At 33.3% G+C, this 10,427-nt stretch overlaps 1 protein-coding gene across 1 annotated transcript in view; it reads left to right on the top strand.

The window, feature by feature from the left end:
* LOC110028776 overlaps window positions 1–10,427 on the top strand; it is a 46,991-nt gene that overhangs the window by 26,154 nt on the left and 10,410 nt on the right. Inside the window, exons 8-11 of the mRNA XM_020730762.1 lie at window positions 6,165–6,218; window positions 6,300–6,503; window positions 6,933–7,058; window positions 10,175–10,240. Coding sequence (XP_020586421.1) covers window positions 6,165–6,218; window positions 6,300–6,503; window positions 6,933–7,058; window positions 10,175–10,240 — 450 coding nt within the window. The remainder of the gene's footprint in view (window positions 1–6,164; window positions 6,219–6,299; window positions 6,504–6,932; window positions 7,059–10,174; window positions 10,241–10,427) is intronic.

Here is a 10,427-nt window from a genome sequence, read left to right as displayed (position 1 = left end):
TATATATATTATCGATATAATAAAATATATTGAATAATATGAAATATCGTGAGTGATCTTATTCATAAACTATCAAATGTTTTGTATTGATTTATTAAAACTTAACTATCCTGCATATTATTTTCTTTTTTATTGTGTTGCCATAGTCGAGGATTGTTAGTATTCACTGATTTTAGTTAGCTCACTGTTGTTTTAAACTAAAATTTTATGTTTAATTTGTTGATTAAAGGATGAACAATTGAAGAGACAATATTTATAGAAGACGTGAACAACCTGACCTAAGGTAAATTTATAACTACTTTTATTTTTATTTCTAGTGGCTCGCTCACTTATCATTTTTTAAACATTAGTGGTTATAGAAAATAAAATAAAAAAAAAATTAATTTTTCACTATTCAATCATATGTTCTCGTCTTGGTTAATTCGAAGCCCTGGGCTTGGCCATGACACTTAGTTGAGGTCATCCTCATTAAATCATAGGTTTTTGCTTTTTTTGTTCCCCCATATATGGCTATGGTCAAGTGGTTGTAGTTTTTTGAAGGTTATCTTTTTGTCTTTGATTCTACCCACAAAAGAAAGTCGGTCTCAAAATGCTTGAACTGTTTGTGTATTAAGCTACTCGTCAACCGTTTCATTATAGGTGGGAACCTCAAGCTTGATTTTAATATTGAATGGTAGTAGGATATATTGTGTTAACTTTGACAAGTAAACTTTGCCTTTCATCTTCTCACTATCTTCAAAATTTCCACCATTTGGATTAATGGCACCTGTGCCTTTTTTGAATGAGTAAGCAGCATGCCACAACTCATCAAAATTTTTCATCGTTGCGATGCCATAAACTGCTGAAATGTCCCTTACAAAGCGTCAAATTTACTTTCAAGCCTCTAGTATGTGTTGTGGTTATCAATATTTCAATTTGATAGGAGATTACGTTGACATCTTGATATGTTTTTATTCTTTTGGTGACGGTCCACTAAACGCATTAGTAAAATCTGCTATAAAAAATATCAACAACTGAGTTTGACGACTCAAACTCAACAAATAACCACTATCTATTAAAACATAAACGAAAAGTCATAGAATATACAATGTGAGCAATAAAAAGGGACGGTTCACTGCACTTATAGTGGTTTGTGTGAAGGGTAAAAGTTTTGCCCTTACAAATCTCACGGACTCTTAAACCTGAAAGATGATCCAAAATTCAATAAGTCAATTAATCCATGTTTGGTTAAATGCACCAGGAGTTTTGGATGAAAAAGTTGTAGGGAATTGCGGGCAAGCCTATTGATGTTTTCTACCCTTGTAATCCGTAATTATTGCTGGAATTGCCTTCATAATGGTTGCATTTTACTATCTTGATAGTACATTCACTATTCTAGATAGAATTTAACCAATTGGAACATGCCAACGTGATTGCTTGGCAGATTTCCATAATCTTATTGGCTATGGTTCTTGCTAAACTGAGATAAAGGAGGAAAAAGAAGGTGAGCCTACTGTTGTATAGTTGATGGGAGTTGGAAATCTGAAATCTCACTTGATTTGATGTTTTCTGATTTTCATTGCATTAAATGTTTCTATTTAATATACAAAAAGGGAGTTCTAAATCCTAATGAACTATAAGTATAAGAGAGAATACTTATGGTCTATTTAGCATCACTTTTATTTATTTAATTTTTTTTTCTGTGCCATTAAATAAAAAATATATTTGTTATTCTTTTTTATTATTTTTAAAAAAACAATCAATCTAAAGCGAATATTGATTGATCTTTGCCTCCATCTTGCTCACCATATTGTGTGGCTTTTTCAATTTACCCAAAAAAATTAAAATATATTGCCACAGGTTTCCTTCTCCTCTAGCCAACAATTACTTTGCATCAGTAGAACAATCTTTGTCATACTGTAATTTGCTATTTTCACTGCTTCCACTGCCTGTGGGTTTTTGGATTGTTCATAAAATGCTTCTTGGTGCTGCTATCACTGATTCCATCCCTTCCTCCCCTCAATTATTATTTAAAGCACCCTCCCCACTACTCCATTGCCCTGCAAACTTTCCAGTCTCTTCTTCACAATTCCTAACAGTCTCATCATCAGTGCCTCAATTGCCTTTGCCTTTAATTTCATCACCATTGCCGGGCTGATCCTTATTCACCACTCAGAGCTTGCTCTTCCAAGGTCACATCACTGCCATCCAGTTAAGCACTTAGATGAAGATAACACTTCAAAACTTGTTTATGAATGTTTTTTATAAACTTAATTAGTTTAAAAAGAACGCTAATCAAACATGTATTGCTGTTAGTTAAGCATGTAGATGAAGATTGTATGCCACAAAAAAAAAAAAAAAAAAAAAAAAAAAACTCAATCTAAAACATTTAAACTTGTTTAGAGTGTTTTGTAAAAACTTAGTTTAAAAAGAACACTTTTCAAACGTGTATTACTCTCTTATTGTATTATCTTTTAAAATCAAAAATAAAAATGTTGGCAAATAGACCCTTAAAATTCAAAAACTGAAACCTACATTCCTAGATTTTAGAAAACTACTCAAGGTCTGTTTAGGGCAACTGCAACTTATTAAAAAACTAATGCACAACAGCTGTGTCAGGAAGCTGCTACGCATAAGCTGTTGTATAGAAACTAACAGTCTGTTTGTTTTTTGCAGTTTTGTACTAACTATGCTGCAGTTGTTTCTGAATCAGTGATCTTTCTGCCCCTATATTTTGTTGTTTATAACAGAACCAATTATGCTAATACATTTCATACTTGAAAACAAGTATCCAGTTTTTTCTTTTTCTCAACCCTAGGACGCTTTGATCAATTGGTGAACTCAACTTAATTGAGGTTCGGGTTGGGGCCTTCATTGGAGACAACTGTTTGCGTGCGACATCCACAAGCTCAACTATGACAACAAATCTTCTCTCACCAGGGGCCCATGCATGATCGCTCGTTGCAACTACTTCACCAAACATAAGATCCAATTTCTCGTCTAACTCAGAGTCAATGTGGTTGAATTTAAATTTTTTCGCAGTTGACACTACTACAAAGTAATGGATGATTGATATGTCGATGTAATAAAAGAAAATTTAAAATTGATAGAAGAACTAGGCGTTTCATAAGTTCACACCTCCAATCTCTTGGTCCAATATTCTTCCATAGCATTAATTGTTCGTTTTGTCGGATCCCAACCCAAGTCCGTGGATCCTCGCTTCAATCCTTTTCAAAATTTTTACGTTTTTTTAAATTGATCCCACTTATTTTTCAATTGTATCCTATTGTATTCTATTCTTGTTTTTTCTTTGAATTTTTTTATAATATTTTGTCAGCTCTTCTTGTTAAAATAGATTGTTGGCCTATTTCTCAATTCCATCCCTTTAAAGCAGATATCGCAAAACTATTATTTTGACAATTTTATCCCACATGGCGGACGAACCGAGCTCTTTAGCCTTAACTATGGTGATACTAGCATGAACAGTACCCAACAACATATTTACTTGCCAAAGAAAACATAAAATGCCTTTTAAAATACCACAACTCGAAAAAATAAATGAAAAGAAACATCACCATAAAACAGTCCACCAACACCGCCACCACCCTTTCATAAAAAAAAACCACCACCAACGTCAATATTTGTGCAACCAACATGTCACCACCACCACCACCACCATGTCACCAAAAAGCACTACCATGTCACCAAGTAAGCACCACTACCACCACCACCAACACTCCCACCAACACCCCCACCACCATTTTACTGAAGAACACCACCAAAACCACTACCACCAATATCACCATCAACCCCCTCACAAGCATGTCACAAAAATGGCACAACCAACACCACTACAGCCAACATCACCACCAACACGATCACCACAATTTCACCCAAAAAAAACACTAACAACACCAACACCAACATCTCCATCAATTTCACCCAAAAAACCACCGCCGCTACCACCAACACCACCACCACCACCAACACCATTTCACCAAAAAAACAACACCAACACCACCACAACTAAGATCATCACCAATACTAACACCACCACAACAATTTCACCAAAAAAAGCACCCCCTAAACCACCACTACAAAAACACCGCCAACACCACCAACACCATTTCACCAAAAAAACAACACCAACACCACCACAACTAAGATCACCACCAATACCAACACCACCACCACAATTTCATCAAAAAAAAGCACCCCCTAAACCACCACTACAAACAACACCGCCAACACCACCAACACCATTTTACCAAAATAAACAAAAAACAACACCACCACCACCACTAAGAAACAACATACACGACGACGCGACAAAGAAACAACCAACACCACCACTATCATGTCACCAACATCACACCAAAAACACCACAACAACAAACATGACCTCCAACACCACCACCACCATAAAATACCATTCCATATTAAAATATCAAAATTCTTAATGCATTTTTTTTTTTTCAAAATCTTTGCCTTTTTTTCTAATTTCTCACTGCAAAGGCAGAATTAACCATAAAACCAAACCTACATATTCAAAACATACACAACACCTAAAAGATTGCTTTTTACAAATTCAGCTTTAGCTCAAACCTATGTGCACATCGAATAGCTTCATTAAATTCATGCCTCTCCAGCCGTAAATATCAAAATGCTTGATAAAATCCCAACTAATATTCACATAAAAAACGAATAACAACTAAACAGAGCAAAGCTAGAGCAAAATCGCAAATTCTTCGGATGTTAGGTATGTAAATATATCAGGATGAAGAATGAGAGTGCATGCCATAATCCGAGTAGAGCAAAGCTTGCAAACCACACAAAAAAGGAAGAGAAAACCAAAATCCAAAATCCATATTCCTATTTGCTAATTGAATATCAGTATTCACGATAGAGCAAAGCCACAATTTTCCAGAGAAAGAAACACATTTCAAATCAACCTCAACTTTTATAGAAAAATGATAGAAGATACAGTGGGAGCGAAGGAGTCGATTGCTTCTTACGACACAAACGAGAGAGGGGAGAGAGGCCGCAGGAGAGAGGAAGAGATGTAAAGGAGCTCAGACGAGTAAGCGAGGGAGCTCTAGGGCAGAGACGCAGGGTAGGTGGGGGGGATAATACGAAGGAAATGCGGACCACAATGTTAAATATGTTGCCCACGTTTATGAGCGCGGCATAGGATCTGCTGCCCCGCTACACTAACCAAACAACCATTTATGCGGTGCGAAAATGCGCCACTATGAATAAGCTGCTCCAAAAGGACCCTAAAATATAAGGTTTGACCAATTCAAAAGCCTAAAACCTAGTATTGGACAAGATAAAATAAAATAATTCTTGCCCTATATGAATGGTCTAAAACTTGGGCTTATATCTAGACTCAATTGTTGAGCCTATGTTTGAGGATCCTCCTGGATCATTCATACTTGTTTTTCTAGTTTGTGAACATTAGTTATTTGGTTTATGATAAAATTTATATATGAGAGTGTCATATTCCTATTAGACTGCCATTATCTTTAGCTCAGTTCACATGCTCTTTATGCCTATCAGATGTTAAGAAATCAATTTTTTAAATTATTGTGCTCTTGTTTGGCATAGTGTTTTAAAAACCAAGGGCCTATTTGGGATCATTTTTATTTTTAGTTTTTTCTCTTTTTATCTATTTTATTTATATTTTGTTTTTAAATAATTATTTTTTGATATTGTCAAGTAAGAAAACATATAAAAGTCTTTTTGAGTATTCTTAAAAAAAAAATAAAAACATATGAAAATACACTAAGCAATCATGTTTTTAAAGGTAAAAGTTAAAATATAAACAAAAGACAAAATTGATCCCAAACAAGACCAAAGGTTCTTCATAGTGCAATTTTGATACTGGAGTAGGTTGTCTTTTCCGCGAAGCTTGAAAGATTAAGTTTTGGCCACAACTTTCTTGAATCTTGCCGGGAAATAATTATTAGCTGGGGAAACAGTTGGATCTGACATTCTGTGATGCTTGAATTACATATTGTTTTTGATTGAATTCCTTGTTTATTCCTGTGCTGATCCAGTGTCGATTCCAATGAATTAATGGTTTTGTGCCACCTTGAAGATGATCCTTCTTGTTAAGCATTTGTCCTTTTGAATTTGTAATGAATTTTTTCTTAGAATGTTCTAATCGTTTATTTATATTGCAGTTTGAGTGCAGAGAATTCAGGGAATCACTTCTTGGAGTAATGCCTCATCGTTGGGTATATGTAACTTTCTCTGTCTTAATTAAAAGTAAGCATCGAGTGATCTTAACTTATATCTAGATCGTGTGTATTTGTTAGGATAGAAGAGAAGATACTTCCTTGGAGCTTGCACATTTTAGAAAGCACAAAAGAAAATCACTAAAGAGAATATCTGGAAAGTCCTCAACAAATCCTTTGCATATGCCTGTTGAAAACAATCCTCCTGGGAAGGATTCATCTAATAAAATTGCCAGGGCAATTGGGAAAGCTGCAAGTTATGCGGGCTCAGCAAAACAAAAGAAGGTGTGCTTATTGTGGAATTCCTATTCAAATTGAAGTTGCATATCTTTATTTTTGTCTGAATTTATCATGTGTGTTTGCTTGGCATGCTTGAATGTTCTTCATATATAACGATGTCAACATCAATTTACACACGAATGCATAGATAATTAATCACTTATTTCAACAAGCGCATTAGTATTTGAAGTTTTGTAGACTAATTTATTAATGAGTTCACTATCCTTTTCTTGTTCTGTTAAGAAAAAATATATAGGACACATAAGAGATTAATGGCCTTTAATAGTTTTTACTGATCTTATTACTAGTTTAGTTTTTATTGCACGAGCTGTTACTGAATAATCACTTATACATAAATACTGTTTTTTAAATCACTAATAAGTATGGCTGTTTAAAGCAGCTTGCTGATTTCCTATTGTATATTTATGAATGCAGAGGCATCTTTATGTTCCCACCATAACAAATCATACACAGCTTTGGTGGGTCCCTAATGTTGTTGTTGCGCATCAGAAGGAAGGAATAGAGGCTGTTCACATTGCATCTGGGCGAACAATTTGCAAGGTATATAATTTTCTTTTGAAATCATTCTGCTTATCTTTTGTAGTTTGCTGTAGTTCTTACATGCTGATGGCAGGGGGAGTGAATTCTATTGTTTACCGATGAAGTTAAAATAAAATTCTGAAACTAACTGCATGAGGGTTATGTTGATCATAAGTTTAGCTTCCCATTTGACTAAGGCCCATCCATAACTTGCAATTCACATTACATATCTTTGTTTTTCGTGTGATAATTAAGTTTATGTGAGGCCTTTTTTTTTTTTCATCGATGGTAATTGTTGCACATGCATTCACATTTTCTTAATGACAATTTGTACTTATGTTGTTTAAACTTTCTTGCTTTGATTTGTCCCTTAAAATGTGTATAGTTTTGAGACTAATGGAGTAGGAATGTCACTGATAATTCCAGTAAAATGAAAAGCAAAACATTTGATTGAGAACCCCAATCGTTAAGCCAAAAATACCCAACTTTTTCAATAATTTATAGTTAATAAACCTTGTGGCCAATTATGCGCTATCTGATCTTGTTGCTATTTATTTCTTACGTTAGTTTTGACTTTTTAATGAAGGATTCTACCTACATGCTTAAGATGATATTGAGCCATAGACCTTTAGGAAATGGTTGGCTAAGACTGATTGATCTAGTGCAGAAAATCAGATAATTTTTGCTACCGAAATTCAACTGTTACTGTTGCATTTTCATAGCCATGCATGGGCGGCTAGTTAAATTTAACTAAGTTTGCTTCTGATGAAGGCAGCCAAACTGATATTTGAAGTTGAATGCATAAGAGATTTTTTGATTATATGAACTTACCAACTCACATACATTATGACATCTACTAGTTTTTCTGAGATCCTTCTGCAATTCAATTCTTATACATATGCATTAAAAGATTACCCTATATGTAACAGCAATGCTTGCATTTAACAGCTTTATGATAAAAGAAAACGACATGCACTTATACTCTCAGTATATATATATTTTCAGCGCATTCAAGGTATCTATTTACATATAAAAAGATGACAAAGCGAAAACAAAAAGTTGTGTGAGTTCACTTTATATTTGCAATTGCAATTTTTACATCCATCAAGTGGTTTAATATAAAGTTACACACTTTACAAAACAAATAGAAAACATGGTCTTAAGTGTGGGCCATATTTCATACTTAGAGTTCATCTGGTCATTTTATTTATTTTTTTTTCCTTACGAAATTTGGCACATCACAATTTTGTGTGCAGGAAAGATAACTAAAATGCCCCACCTTGTATGCCCAGTCTTATAATATCAACCAATGCTCATAAATAGTGATTTTTGTATCGATGTTAAAGTAGAAATGATTTTATTTTTTGCAAAAATGCTCAACATATCAGCACCATATCATTTCCTAACTAAACCTTGTGGTGTATATTCATTTTCTTAAGTTACAAAAGCTGTTACCAGCAATTTTGTGAAGACTGTAAGAAGTGAGTATTAGTTTCCAACTAATAACTATTAAAATTTCTTATCTATGCTTGTGGATATGTTGGCTCAGTTTAATGTGGCAAGTTGGCTGGATAGATCATTGTCCATTATTTTCATATATGCTAGATTTTGATAATCAAATATTTCCTATTTTTTCATAGATAAATAGGATGAGTGGCCATCCTGGTTGTAAATTGATTAATGGGCCATGGTTTTACTAATTTCCTATTGTTTTGTTTTTTCATAGAATATTTCTCTTATATTTACCTCTATTTAAATAAGATAAATAGTTTTTTTTTTCAACTAGATTTCCAAATTATATCTTTTAGATAGACAACTTATTATTTTCTAATATTTTTTTATCCACCCAATTTGGTCATCATCATCATTTGCCTTATCTCAACAATTAAGTTTTGGCTTGTATCATTCTTTTTGATTCATTATTAAGCTCTGCACTGTGTTATATTATTCAAGTATATGAAAATGTTTTTTCATGCTCCTTTTAACTGTTTATCTTAATTCTGACCCACTTTCCGCTTATGGATTTCACATTAATTCCATTAGCTTGATTTATTTGATCATTTTTTTACTCACAAGCTTTTGATCTTGAAATACTCATACTGGAGGTCATGATCAGTGTTCATTATTTATACCATTGACATCAGTACTGAAAAATTATGAAAAATATAATCATTTCATTAGTCTTTTACACTAAAAAATTGGATGAGACATGAGAATATTATTAAAAAAAATCATTGAAGGAGCTCTTTTTTAAAATCATAAGTATTGATCTTATGGAGATCCAACCTAGTTAACTTTATGCAGTTTATTTCACCAATCTTATACATTAAAGAAGCTATCTTAAACATTAAAGAAGCTGTAAATATTATGAACAATTTATATGCAAGTCAAATCATTTGTAGATTGGACCCTATGAAAATCACAAATTAATTTTTATACAATTGAAGTCATTCATTGAGTTTTTTTTGGTTCATATGATGAATGTTCAAATAATCTTAAAAATGTATCAGATTATGTATGTCTCTAGTTTCAATGGTTTTAAAAATGATTGAAAAACATAATCAAATGTTGGAAGCTCATACACATAGATTTAACTTGGACTAGAATTGGCATTATTATCCTTAGAGGAGGAATAAATTTTTTATATGCAAGTATGCCCATGCACACCCACACTTGTCGAGCTGCTAGCTCCTTTAGCAGTTAACAAGATGATATGATACTTCTCTTCTTACGATTCTATGTTTGTTACTTTTAGTTATATTAACATATTTAGGTGTTTGCCTGGCATAATTGTTCCTTACCTCCAAAAGGTAACTCTGGTTTCCAACTTCTAAACAATATTATTGCACATATGAATGAACAGAACACTAAAATTATTGATGTATTTCTACATCATGGTCATTAGTCTACTCCAAGTCCAAACATGGATGAATGTACTTTATAATAGGCATGCTTACTATGTATGTACCAAAATGGATGTTTACACAGATAAAATTACTCTGCTTATGTTTTTACTATGTCTTTGACACTTCTATTTGCGCTTTCTAGGTAATTGTTTTCCTTATACATAATTCTCTCATTGTTATTGTATTATACTTCACATGTAGTGGAAATTTTACTCTCCATTTTTGTGCCAGCTGCATCTTCCAGAAGGAGGTCTTCATGCTGATATTAATGGAGATGGAGTTTTGGACCATGTTCAGGTGCGAAAATATTCTGAAACTGTACTCCACTCCCCCGTACTCGTCAACCCTAGTTTTTAAAGATGAAAATTTTCATTATAGTTATAGAGATTGCATTCCTTTGCATTTTTCAGTTATGGAAATCTAGATATACAGCTCAATCTCATAGAAACTAAATTACAATAAAAAAATTGTTTTTGTTCAGAAG

This window comes from Phalaenopsis equestris, unplaced genomic scaffold (genome assembly GCF_001263595.1).
Source record: "Phalaenopsis equestris unplaced genomic scaffold, ASM126359v1 Scaffold000531, whole genome shotgun sequence".
In the NCBI taxonomy this organism is placed as follows: Eukaryota; Viridiplantae; Streptophyta; class Magnoliopsida; order Asparagales; family Orchidaceae; genus Phalaenopsis; species Phalaenopsis equestris.
Note: the sequence above shows the minus strand (reverse complement) of the source record. Positions and strands in the feature narration are given on the sequence as shown.